This window comes from Erinaceus europaeus, chromosome 19 (genome assembly GCF_950295315.1).
Source record: "Erinaceus europaeus chromosome 19, mEriEur2.1, whole genome shotgun sequence".
NCBI classification, from domain to species: Eukaryota; Metazoa; Chordata; class Mammalia; order Eulipotyphla; family Erinaceidae; genus Erinaceus; species Erinaceus europaeus.
In genome coordinates this window covers 22,093,006-22,105,467 of record NC_080180.1, presented here as the reverse complement: position 1 = coordinate 22,105,467, position 12,462 = coordinate 22,093,006, and the positions used below count along the sequence as shown (strand labels likewise).

The window sequence follows — 12,462 nt, the reverse complement described above, 5'->3', positions numbered from 1 at the left end:
ACAATAAGGGCAACAAAAGGGGGGAAAAATGGCCTCCAGGAGCGGTGGATTCATGGTGCAGGCACCGAGCCCAGCAATAACCCTGGAGGAAAAAAAAAGTACCATAGAAAACACATCCTGCAGTGGGGTGTCCTGTGCAGGAGAACAGGCTGAATGGTCTGAATGGCTCCTGGTGGTCTTCAGAGGTGGGCTGGGAAACATTTAATAACAGTGCTATAAAGAGCAAATGCCACCATGTAGCACCAACCAGTTCCCCTGGTATCAGCATTCTCCATGGTCAGCTTCAAACTCCCATCATGACGTCATTGAGCTAGTGCTGGCATGGGACAAGCAGACTTTTATGGAGTTTCCACCCCACAGACAGCATGGGTGTGAAGATGTGCAGGTGCATGGTTAACAGAGAATGTAGCAGACCACTCAAGAAGTGATGACTCTGAGAGCATTTATTCCATTTGTTTCCAGCGTAATATATTTAATTGTGCATTTGTATAATTGAGTTTTTTGTAATGGCTGTGCTTAACAATGGGCTTGCAAAATTCAGGAAAATTTAATAACCAGTTTCTACAAGCTTAGTAGTAAGTGCTGACTCTGGTACACACTCCTCCCCCATTTCTCCCCCTTCCTCCTCCTCCTTCTTCTCCCTCTCCCTCCTCCTCCTTCTTCTTCTCTCCCTCCTCCTCCTCCTCTCTTTCCTTTCACATGACTTTCCTGGCATTCTGTGTGGGTAGGAGAGATGGGAAAGAGCTTTGCTGCAGACATTGCTATTCTCTGAGCTGGGAGCCATACAGTGTTAAGGAGAGAAAGAAGATGGAGAAATGCAGATTTGGTTGCAGGCTTTTGGGGGGGCGGTGGTGACTTCTGCAACTGGACTGTGAGGCTGCTTGATGCCTCCATTAAGAAGCCTGGCCCTCTGGTCTAAGAAGCCTGAACCCTGGTGGTGCTCCAGGACCTGGAACTGAGGATGGGATGAGCTAAGAGAAGCGGCCTGTGGGGAGACGCGGGAGGCAGAAGTAGGCATCTGGGTAGAGGCCCAGGTGGACAGGGTTGCCGTCAAGCCGGATGTCTTCCAGCTGCTGGCGGGTGTGCCTATGTTCCTCCGGGTGGCAGAAGGCATCTGCATGCACAGCCTTGATCCTGTTGTTCTGCAGTGGACACATCCACAGCTGCAGAGCCCCTTGGAAGGCTCATCTGTGGACTCAGGCATGAGGATCAAACAGCTGCCCCCACCAGCTGTACTACCAGGGGCACTGGAGAAACTGAGGCACCAGAGCTCAAAGGTACAGCACATGAGGAAAGAGAGGGCCCAGCAAGATGGGTATGAAAGGGTGAAGACTGGAAGGAAGAAATGAGACAGGGCAGGGGAAGGATGAGGAACAAATGAATGTGGAGAAAGAGGGGCCTGGTGGTGGTGCACCTGGTTGAACACACATATCACCAAACCCAGATTCAAGCCTCCAGTCCCCTCCTGCAGGGGGGAAGCTTCACAAGTGGTGAAGTAGTGCTGCAGGTGTGTCTCTGTCTATCCCTATCTCCTCTTCTCCTCTGAATTTTTCTCTGTCCTATCAAATAAAAGGAATTAAAAAAAAGACTGTGGAGAGAGAGAGAGAGAGAGAGAGAGAGAGAGAGAGAGAGAGAATTCACTGGTGGGGCCTATGCATAGCTATGTACACGAGCCAGGTTCAAACCCCAGCACCACACAGTAAGTCCTATGGTATCAGAAGAAGCTCTGTTCCCCTTGCTCTGCACCCCCATCTGTTTACTGGATGAAGCTAGGTAGGGCATAGGGTGATGAAACTGTGTGACAAGGCCCCATTCCACTGGAAAAGAAAAAAGGTGGAGGGAGAGGGAGGGTTTCAAGAGGAGGGAGGTGACCCTCTGGAGGGGAAGCTGTGCATGGCTGGCAAGCCCCCCACAGCCAAGTCTGAATGCTCTGAGCAAGCCCCCTCCCCACCTCCTGGGGCCTCCACCTGCCCTGGCCTTGGGGAGGGAGGGCTCAGTGCACCTGTAGATATAGCACACGCAGGCTGAGGGGCAGGGGCCCCGGGATGGACTCCAGCAGGTTGTCAGCCAGGTAAAGAAACTGCAGCTCTTCCAGCTCCTGGGGGAGGGAGGGGGAGGGCGAGGGGGGAGGAGGAGACACAGACAGTGTGAGGGACCATTGGGGGCACAAAGGCCTCAGTGAGAGTGGTCATGTGACAGGAGGGTGCTGCAGTCTGAGGACATTGGATCAGGAGAGCAGGGCATCGCTCCTGAGGACGGCTCTGTTCAGTGGAGGAGACAGAGCTGTGCCTGTTCCACAGCTTACTTAACTGATCCTCCCCAGGGTCCCCAGGATGGGACTTGGAGGTGGACTGAAGGACTATGTGGCCAGTTACTTCAGAATTTCTGATCTCTACCATGTCATTGGCAAGGTGCCTTGAGTTTGCTCTCATCAATCTGTCCCTTGCTTGTCTGATCACTTGTCTAGCCTTGGAAGATCCTGGAGCAGCACAGGATGGCTCCTTCTTTTTATCCATTACCCCATTCTTCACCCAGCTCTGGAGTCTCAGCACCATCAGGCTCTATGCTGGATGCTGCACAGGAGTTGGGGGGACTCCCCAGAGATCACAGACACCAAAGCCCACTGCATGCAGAAGGACAGCGGGGAAGTGGGGGGAGAGGGACAGGGACCAAGTTTCAGGGAGGACAAGAGGACACCCCAGCCAGCTGCCACATCTCTGCTAAGCAGAAGGTGTTTCCCCAGAGGTTGGTCCTGGAGCAGCTACAGAGCCTGTGCAGGAAATGTCCTGCCCCCAGGATGGCCACCGACACACATGGGGTGGGCATCAAGGATGACAGGGATGGGTGTCACTCTTTCCTGCTGCGGAGCTGCCCCCACGTTCTTCCTAGCCTTGCTGCATGTGACCCCCAAAGCCACAGAAGCCTCTGTCCTGGAGACTGCCTGCCAGGACACAGACTGAGAATGTGGTTGAGAAAGAGGCTACTAGGTCAGTGGGTGGGTTCAGCAACAAGCAGACCTTTAGGACTGAGGCTGGGTGACAGCCAGCTAGGCAAAGCCCCAGCTCCAGGGGAGCAGGGCTGTGTGCAAGGGGGGAGGGGGAAGAGCAGCTGCACAGAAAAGAGCCCCAGACTTGTGCCCCTTTGCTGGGGGTTCTTGGGTAGCATGTACTACGCTCTTGCTGAGACAGTCAGCCTTTTTTTCCCACCCCCAAATAGTAGGCCCTTTAATGGAACAGACTAAGGAGGCAGCATAGTGGTTCTGCAAAAGACTTTCATGCCTGAGGCTCCAATGTCCCAGGTTCTATCCCCAGCAACACCATAAGCCAAAGCTGGGTAGGGCTCTGGTGTCTCTGCGTGTATCTCTCTGTACCCCTCTCATTAAAAAATCAAACTATTTAAAAATAGAACACATGGGAAAGGGTGAAAGCAAGTGGTGTTTGATTTTGGAGTTGGAGCAAGGGTATGAGGGTGAGAGAGAGAGAGAGAAAGAGAGAGAGAGAGAGAGAGAGAGAGAGTGTGTGTGTGTCTGTCTTCAGGGTGGCAGGTGGGGGTGGTGCATAGAAGGCCTAGACTCACCTGGAAGGCACCAGCCTGTATCCCCGAGCTCTGGAGCTGGTTCATGCGGACGTCTAGGACCCGAATGCCACTGGGTAGTATGGGCAAAGCTGCCAGCTGGTTCTCTGGGAGGATCAGGTCCTGCAGAGCATGTAGCTGGCAGAGGGCATCATCATCGATAGAGGAGATGGAGTTGCTTGAGAGGTCAAGCCTCTTCAGTTTGGCTGTGGGGCAGGCAGAATGCAGGAACAGACATACTGTCCTCCTGCCTGCACCGGCTCCCCTCCCTTCTGGGACAGGGCATGGGGGCCCAGCTCAGTGCCCACAGTCAGTGTAAGCCAGAAGAAATCACAGGGAAGGGATGCCCTGGGAAACTTCTTGGATTCTGTAATCTTTTCTTGGAATTTGCTCCTGGGTGGTGGGGTGCAGGGTGAGTCCCAATAGGAGTCGGGGATCCATTCCACCTGCACCTGCTACTCTGCACAGAAGGACCCTGAGACCCAGACAGGCTGGGGGGAGGGGATTTGCAGGAGAGTCTCCATTTGAACTTGGGACCCAAAGTTAGGCCCACAGGTCAGGCAGGCACAGAAACACGGCAGCTGGGACATCCTGAAAATCCAGGCTTGATTCTACCTCCTACCTCCCACACCCCAGATCCCCAGCTACTGTGTAAGATATTCATGAAAGGGCTTTGAAGAGACTTGGGGCTCTCTCTGTTGGGCAGCTGGAAAGGCTGAATGCTAACATGGACAAGCTAGTGGCGGGGTTGGGGGTGACCTGGTGGGTGTGCATGTAACCCACTCTCCCCTCTCCCACTGCCCCCCTCTGCTGCCCAGGCTTCATCTACTCAGCCCTGTGAAGTCTTCGACCCGGATGTGACTGATGCGATTGAAGCGGGCATACAGGTAGGTGGTGGTCTGGGGCAGTGGGGGGACACTGTCCAGCTCGGCGTCATCACAGTACACAGTGGACGCCAGGCACACACACACCAGGCACGTGGGCAGGCCTGATGCAGGGACAAAGAACAAAGGGAGACCCTGTGTTACTCCCTCAGTCTGGACCAGTGACCTTCAAGCTGTCAGCACCCTCCCAGGTTGCCCTGCCTTGACTTCTACAAGCCAGTACAGCCTCGCTTGTTCCACTCTAAGCCCATTAGTGCTCCCCTCAAGCCCTCATCCTGTGAGGTTTTGCAGGTTTTTGTGGGAATCATGTTGGAGTGATGCCTCAAATATTTTTCATTTTAATAAAAAAAATTTAGGCATTCTTTGTCATGGGGAAGAGAGAGAGCAAAGCTCGGGTCTGGTGGATGGCGGTACCAGAAATGAAATCTGGAGACTCAGGTCTGGTGCATGACCACAGAACACCTGCCCAATGCTCTCTCATTTCAATACACACATGGCTCTTAAAAGGAAGTCTTGAGGCTGGGAGATAGTTCACACAGTATAGTGCACACTTTACCATGTGCAAGGACCTGGGTTCAGGCCTCTGGCTCCTGCACAGAAATACCATTGCAAAGAAGATGCTTCATGAGTAGTAAACAGGAGCTGGAGTGTCTCTCCTCTCAGTCTCTTCCTCCTCTGGGGAGAGAGAGAGAGAGATATTCTCATTGGGAATGATGGAATCTTGTAGACACAAAATCCCAGAGAAAACCATGGCAGAAAAACAAAATGAATGAATGAATGAAATGAAATGAAATGAAATGAAATGAAATGAAATGAAATGAAATGAAATGAAATGAAATGAAATGTTAGCAATGACAGTTCCAAGTTCCAGGAGTGGCAACAAGAAGGTCCTTCTCCCAAGGCCACAGTGGCAGATCCAGCTGAGCCCTGAGCTGGAGAGGTCGCTGACTCCTCCACCCAGCATTTCCCCCTCTGTTGGCTTGGTCCCTAGACCCAGTGCAGGTGAGGTGCCCAAGAGGACAGGATCTGCAGTGGGGGACTCCCACTCTTCTCCATTCCCTCTGGCCCTGCCCACACCCTCAGCTTCCCAGGCTGTGGGGGCACCAGGAGAGGGGGGGCTGCCCCCAGGGACATGGTGGCTGAGAGCAGTGTGACTGTTTCATCTGCCCTGATGCCAAGAGACAACCACAAATTTATTCTTCTTGACAGACTTTTAATTGTCTCTAATCTAATTACTGCTCAGTTTGCTCCCCCCAGTGACGCTGCTAATCAGGGGGGCGGCTGTGCTGGCAGGGTGCAGTGCTGGCTCCTCAGCTTCCTGTCCCATCTGTGTGCACTGCACAGGGGCCTGCTGGGGTAGCCAGCTGCCCTGCTGTGTGCTGTATTTTATTTTATTTTAATTTTGATAGACACAGGGAGAACTAGATAAGAGAAAGGGAGAAGGGGGAGAGAGAAAGACAGACACCTGCTCCCCCCCTACACACTGCAAGTGGGGGTGGGGTTGGGGGTGGTGAGGGCTCAAACCCAGGCCCTTGTGCATAATAAATTACTGGTTACAGGACCCCTTGGCTTTCTTTCTTTCTTTTTTTTTTCTCTTTCTCTCTCTCTCTTCCTTTATTTCTTAGAAAAATAGAGAAATAGAGAGGTGGTGGGGGGGAGAGAGAGAAAGAGAGGGAGAGAGAGAGAGAGAGAGAGAGAGAGAGAGAGAGAGACCTGCAGACCTGCTTTACCACTTGTGAAGCTTTCCTTTGGCAGGTGGGGACTGGAGTTGGAACCTGGGTCCTTGGTAACGTGTTTTCGCTGCCTGGTGTGCCACCTTCCAGTCTTTTTTTCCTGCTCTTATTCTTCTTTCCCTGTGACTGAAGGCAGACCCCAGCCCTCTACCTTCTTCCCCTCTACCCTCTACTTTGTGACTCCTGGGCTGGGTCATAGTTATGTGACCTATGACCTTTGTAGATTGTGACATGTGACTATAAACTTACGGGTCTCAGTGGGCCTGGTCCCAGTGGGGTTTGGGGAGGGTGTCCTGGAAGCCTCAGTACCCCAGGTGGAAGTCACCCTGGAGGTGGGGGCCAGGCTGGTGACTTTAACCTGGAGACAAAGCACATAGCACACAGCAGGCCAACTGTGGCCCAGATGAATCACACTTTGGACTCTGGGAATTCTGTGATCAACTACACACTTGTGAAGGGTCTGTGTGAAGAAATGAGGAAGGGGAGGCCTAGAGCTGGTGCCTCTCATAAAGCACACATGTTCTGATGTGCAGGAACCCAGGTTCAAGCCCCGGGATTCCACTTGCAGGGGAGATCCAACCTTGCTTCATCAATGGTGAAGCAGGGTTGCAGGTGGCTCACTTTCTCTCTCCCTCTACCCCCCCACCCACAGTTTCTTTCTGTCTCTATCCAAAATGGATGAATAAATAAAATAAATAGAATTCTAAAAAAATTAAAGAGAAGGAGGAGGGGGAGAAGAGGAGGAAGAGGAGGAAGGCAGGGTGGGTCAGCAGCAGAAGTGATTGATCAGGGGACCCTCACTGTGAGGTCCTCTACCTTCACAGTGAGGATGAGGAGACCAAGGCCCAGTGGAGCAGCCTGGGGGGGCCAAGCCAGAGACAGAGCTAGAGTCCTCTGCTCCGCCCCAAAGAGACTCACACAGCTCAGCCCCTGGAGGGCCAGGAAGGGCTGAGAAAGCACTTCAGGCTGAAGGTAGTCACACACAGAGAAAGGGTTGTCGCATTTCATTCCTCTGGAGATGAGGACATCTCTGGTAACCAACTCCCGGCCCAGGAGATGAGACTCACGGCTTTACATGAAAGAGGGGAACATGTGGGGTGTATAGCTTCTAAAAGAGGCACCTCCCCATTTGCCACAAATGGTCAAAGAAAGTAGTTTCATTGTCTTTTTCTTAATCTCATTTTACAAATCCCTATAGAGGAGAAGGCTTTCTACCACCAAGAGAAAGAGGAAGGGCACACCTACATTACGGGGCTGGGAGGGGGCATTTGTTCTCTGCCACCCTCCTCCCCACTTTCTGGCAGGCAGTCCCCAGCTTGTAGTGTACCCCTCACCTTGGATTCTCTGTCCTCATATTCTGGGAGCTCTTCGGAGCTGCTCAGGTCCATGTTCTCCTCATAGCTGTCCAGGCTGAGGATGTAGTCCCCCATGTGCAGAAGCAGGTAGGAGCTGCCTTTCCAGAAGCCCTGTTCTTCCCTCCTCTTCCTCTCCAGCTTCTGGGGGGAAGGTGCACCTGCTTCCTGCACCACCAGTGCTAGCAGGCTTAGGAGAGCGGGGAACCTCATGAAGGCCTGGGGATGGCAGCAGGGAAGAGAGGGGGTGGGACCACTTCAGAGGTGGTCCTGGAGCAAGGAGAAAAGCTTCCATCCAGAAAGGGAGAATTCTCATCCCCTACTTTTGTGCTAGTCACCACCCAGCTTAGGGCCTTCCTTACAGTGGTAGGCTCTGGAGGCTGGGGTGTGCCTGAGGGGACAGGAGGTTGCCCCCCTTAAGTTTCTCTACACACAACCAGGGCACAACTACCGGTCACCAATCTAGTTCTGGAATGACGTCAAGGAACCTTGTGTTCTTCCAGATTATTTCTTCATGCATGCATCTGCTCACTAAGCATTGGTGGTGGGGGGGGGGTGTTCCTTTGGTTCCAGGCTCTGGGTCTGCCTCCAAGGAGAGAGAAGTGAGTCAAGCACCCCTCATTCCAGGAACACCTAGTCCATTTAGGGGGCTGGGGCTTCCCCTCCTCAGTCCAGTGCTCCCCTTTCGTGTCCACTCCACCACCCTGGGCTCTGGGGGCACCTGGAGGGGAGGGCACTGACCAGGAGGGATACAGTGCCTGTGTGACAGTGTGAAAGATAGGCCAGCCTCCCACCCAGATGTTCAGAACAAGCCTCCCCATAATGTGTCATATGGTCATATGAATTGTTTCCCACTGATTCGGAGGTGGGGTCTGTAGGCACATTAGTGGAAACTCTTAGCATGTCCTTAACTTCCCAGAAAGATGCAAGCTGAGGTGTAGCCTGGAATTAAGTAACTGCCCGAAACAGCCTTTCTCTCTGAAGAATCAGTCAGTGGAAGTGGTCTTCAGTCACAGAGCATCAGCTCTTCATCCTGTGAGCCTCCCTCTTCTCGGCAGGTGAGCCCCCTCCTCCAGGAAGCCCAGACCTCTCTCCCCTTCCTCCCCTCAGGATACATGCTTCAGACCCAGGTGTCTTCTCAAACTCATGAATGTTTACTATTAAATTTGTGTCATTATATATTGATTTATTTGCCACCAGGAGCTCAGTGCCTACAGGGTTCCATCACTTTGTCAGTGACCATTTTTTCTTTACTTTTTAAAATTTATCTATTTATTTTTAAACTTTACTTAATTCGATAAGACAGGGGGAAATTGAGAGAGAGGGCAGAGAAAGAGCTAAAGAAACACCTACAGCCCTGCTTCACCACTTGTGAAGCTTTCCTCCTGCAGGGGGAATCTGGGGGTTTGAACCCTGGTCCTTGCACACTGTACTATTTGTGCTTAAGCAGATGCACCACCTCCTGGCCCCAACTTTTTAGTTGTTTTTTTTTTTTTTACTATTATTTATTTGCCTCCAGGGTTGTCGCTAAGGCTGGGTGCCAGCACTACGAATCCACCACTCCTGGAAGCCACTTTTTTTTTCTTTTCTATTTTTTTAAATTAGATAGGACAGAGAGGAATTAAGAGAGGACAGGGAGATAGAGAGAGGGAGAGAAAGACAGATACTTGCAGATCTGCATCACTGCTCATGAAGCAGACACCTAGCAGGTGGGGAGTGGGGGCTTGAACCTGGGTCATTGCGCTTGGTAGTATGTGTGCTTAACCAGGTGTACCACTGCCCAGCACCCTTTTTTACTTTTTTTTAAAATAGAGGGTGAAAGAGAGGGACAGAGAAAGACAGACACCTGCAGCACTGTCTGAACACTCATGAAACTTCTTTCCCCACAGGTGGGGACCGAGGACTTGAACCAAGGTCCTTCTACATGATAACATGTGTGCTCTACAGCATGGGTGCACCACCAGCAGGTCCCAAATTAGTTTTATGCCTCCTACTAATCTGTCTGATGTTTGATAATCCCACCAGCTGAAAAGACCTCAGATTGTTAGGGAACAACATCACAGAATGAAAATGAATGTTTGCTGATAAGGCTGACTTTGGAAGGCAGCTCTTTAGTGGATGCAGGAAGAAAAGATCTTTGTGTATGGCTGTGGAAGTGTGTGTGTGTGTGTGTGTGTGTGTGTGTGTGTGTGTGTGTGTGTGTGTGTGTGTGTCTGAGAATGTAGTTCTCCCAAAGCCAGCTCTAAATGTTTCTAGTAAGTTCTCCCTTCTTAACTGCAGCTAAGTTAGCAACATAAAGCATTAGCAAAGAAATGTCTCTTCATCTTACCACCAATACCTCACTCCAAACCAAATTATATAATCTTAATTTAAAAAAAATTATTTGTCATCATTAGGGCTTCACCACTCTGGAAGGACTTTTTCAGGTAGAAAGAGAAAGAGAGAGACAGCTACTGAGTAGGAAAGAGACTACAAGCTTCCCCCAGTGCAGTGGGGAGTCAGATTCAAACTCACAGGTCACATGAATGGCAAATCAGGTGCACTATCCAGGTGAGCTATTTCACCAGTCCCTGATCTTAATCTTTCAGAAGAATCCCCAAAATTCACCATCACTTCTGCCCACTCCCCTGCCCCCCCAGCCAGCCTCTGTACTGAGTTCTGAGCTTTTCTTCATTCTCAGGCTCAGGCCCAGCCCAGGGTCCACAGGGTCCCTTCATATGCATACCAAGCCCAGCACCTCAAACCCTAAAACTTACCATGAATGCTGGAAACCCCTTGGGCTCTGAAGGGAGCTGGCAGAAGTAGGGGCTGTGGCAGGTTAGGAGCTGTGAGGTAGGGTCACTGGTGTGGCCAAGGCAGGCCAGGCGTGGGCCAATCAGACCTCTGCCTTGTGTCCCATTGTCTATACTCCTCTTTCTCAGGGGTTGGAGGTGGGAATGGGGGTAAGGGGTAGCTCTCCTTACTGTGAGGGAATTCTTTCCCTTTTCTCCCCTTCTTCCACTCCCAGCCTTCCCGACCTCCTCTCTTCTTTCTTCTTGCCTGCCCTTCTCTCTTCTCAGAGTCACCTTTACGAGGGGTGAGGCAGCCCCCCTCCACTCAGATGCTCACTCTCAGAGAACATGTTAGATGGGGAGGGGGGTATTTTTCTCCAGAGAGTGTTGATGCTTTGGCTTCATAATCCAAAGATTAAGAGAGGCAGAGGTGAAGTAATTCAAGCAGCACTCCCTCCCCACCACTTAGAACCGTAACACAGCACTGGAAAAAGGCCATGGGTGTCTGGGAAATAGGGAAAAAGGTGAGGCCTGACAAAATAGTGCATCTGGATAGTGCGTTGCTTTGCCATGTCCAGGTTTGAGCCCCACCCTCACCCCTACCCCACTGCACTGAAGGAATCTTCAGTGCCATAGCCTCTTTCATTTTCTCTGTGCCTTTCTGTCTCTTTCTGAAAAATAAATCAACACACAGAAAAGGTGATTTGGAACTGTGGCAGAATTTGAAAGCCAACTTCCAGTTCTCTGATGAAGAGGAGGAGGGGGTAGGAAGTTCTCCAGATCTGCTCCTTGACACCAATGTGGATGCCTGGGGGCTGTGACCCACCCCTGAAACATGTAAGGAGGGACCCTTATTCCTTCATTGCCTTGGGTTGCAGCTGGACAAGTTCTTGACTCAGAGGTGGTGCCCTCAATTCTTCTAGTTCTGACTCTTCAGTGATGCCCCTGCTCCATCTATCCTCCACCCACTGACAAGACACTGAGTCCCCTCTGCATGACCCCTAGCAGTCATCTAGAGCAAGCTTTTTGTTGTACAGAAGGGGAAACTGAGGCCCAGAGGGGACATCCCTCAGCCCAGGACCCTGGTCCCTGGGGCATGTTCCTATGGACCCATCCCTCAGCCTCCAGTTGGGAGGACACATCGAAAGGAGCCCTGCTGATTGGCTGGCTAGAGAGACAGCTTCGGGGAAGCAAGGACGCCCAGGAAGCAGATGGCACATTCCACTGCTGCTCGCTGTTCCCCGATTTCTCTCCGCAACCTGGATTCTGCCCCTACAGCATCTCCACTCCCCCCGTTTATTCCCTGTGGGGAGAGGAGAGCAGAAGCGACTGTTCATTTATCCCCCTGGTACTCCCACTCGTCCCTCCCCCACAGTGACGGTGACATTTAGCCACAGCACCCTGCTGTCTCTGCTCAGTGCCTTCTGCCCTGCGAGAGCTCTGCTCACCCTCCCCTCCGCCAGCTCTTATAGCGGGCCAGCCAGCCTCCTAACGCGCATGCGCACTTCTGATTACTCCACCATCTCAAATTCACCCACCACCGCGGTTTCCGTGGCTCTCAGGGGTTGTCTGGGGATTGTGATCTGTGTGGGAACCTGCTCACCCGTGATGCTTGGCTCCCGCAGGGCCCTTCTAATCCGAATCTCTCATTAGGAGAAGTGCAAGCAGCTGTAACTGAACGGAGGTGGCAGGTGGTGGAGACAGAAGTCTGGCCAGCTGACCCAGCACTGCCCTTTTGACAAGCAGGGAGGAAGGGCATAGGGTGGAAGCTTCAGGAACCCTCCTGCTTGGGGGCGATCAGGATGCAGGGCACACTCTGGGCCCCCTTCCTCTCACCCGCAAGGTAGAGCCGGGACGGCCTGCTCTTCCACTCATGCTGCTTCCTCTTGGGTTAAACCAGCCGTCACCCAAGACCCTTAATTCCAGCTCAAGTGATAGCAGCCCTTCTGGCCTCCCCCTGGCAGAAGCAGCGGCAGCAGCTGAGGCCCCCTCCTCCAGGCTGCCCTCTGCCCAGTTGCAGCTCTGCTCTGCTGCTGTTCGTGCTGCATCACAGCCTCTCCTCAAGTTGTCTGTAAGCTTTTCCCGGTCAGGAATCGTGACTATTTTGTGCCTTTTGGTGTCTGGCTCAGCTGTGAGCCTCTGAGACATA

At 52.2% G+C, this 12,462-nt stretch overlaps 1 protein-coding gene across 1 annotated transcript; it reads right to left on the bottom strand.

Annotated features, from left to right (window-relative positions):
• Positions 1–456: 456 nt before the first annotated feature.
• Positions 457–8,594, bottom strand: OPTC (opticin). The gene is made up of 6 exons (XM_060178622.1): positions 7,525–8,594; positions 6,440–6,548; positions 4,403–4,561; positions 3,577–3,779; positions 2,003–2,098; positions 457–1,142 (listed from the first exon to the last, which is right to left on the bottom strand). Exons 1-6 carry the CDS (start codon positions 7,753–7,755, stop codon positions 972–974), a joined length of 969 nt encoding a protein of 322 aa, XP_060034605.1. The 5' UTR covers positions 7,756–8,594; the 3' UTR covers positions 457–971.
• Positions 8,595–12,462: the final 3,868 nt, after the last annotated feature.

What these genes read in the sequence shown, in the direction of transcription:
- OPTC (XM_060178622.1), bottom strand. Translation starts at nt 7,755, where the DNA reads ATGAGGTTCCCCGCTCTCCTAAGCCTGCTAGCACTGGTGGTGCAGGAA. An exon ending in ATGAGGACAGAGAATCCAAG is followed by an intron (nt 6,549 to 7,524) that starts GTGAGGGGTACA and finishes CTTTGTCTCCAG; the next exon opens with GTTAAAGTCACCAGCCTGGC. An exon ending in TACAGGCTGGTGCCTTCCAG is followed by an intron (nt 2,099 to 3,576) that starts GTGAGTCTAGGC and finishes TCCCTCCCCCAG; the next exon opens with GAGCTGGAAGAGCTGCAGTT.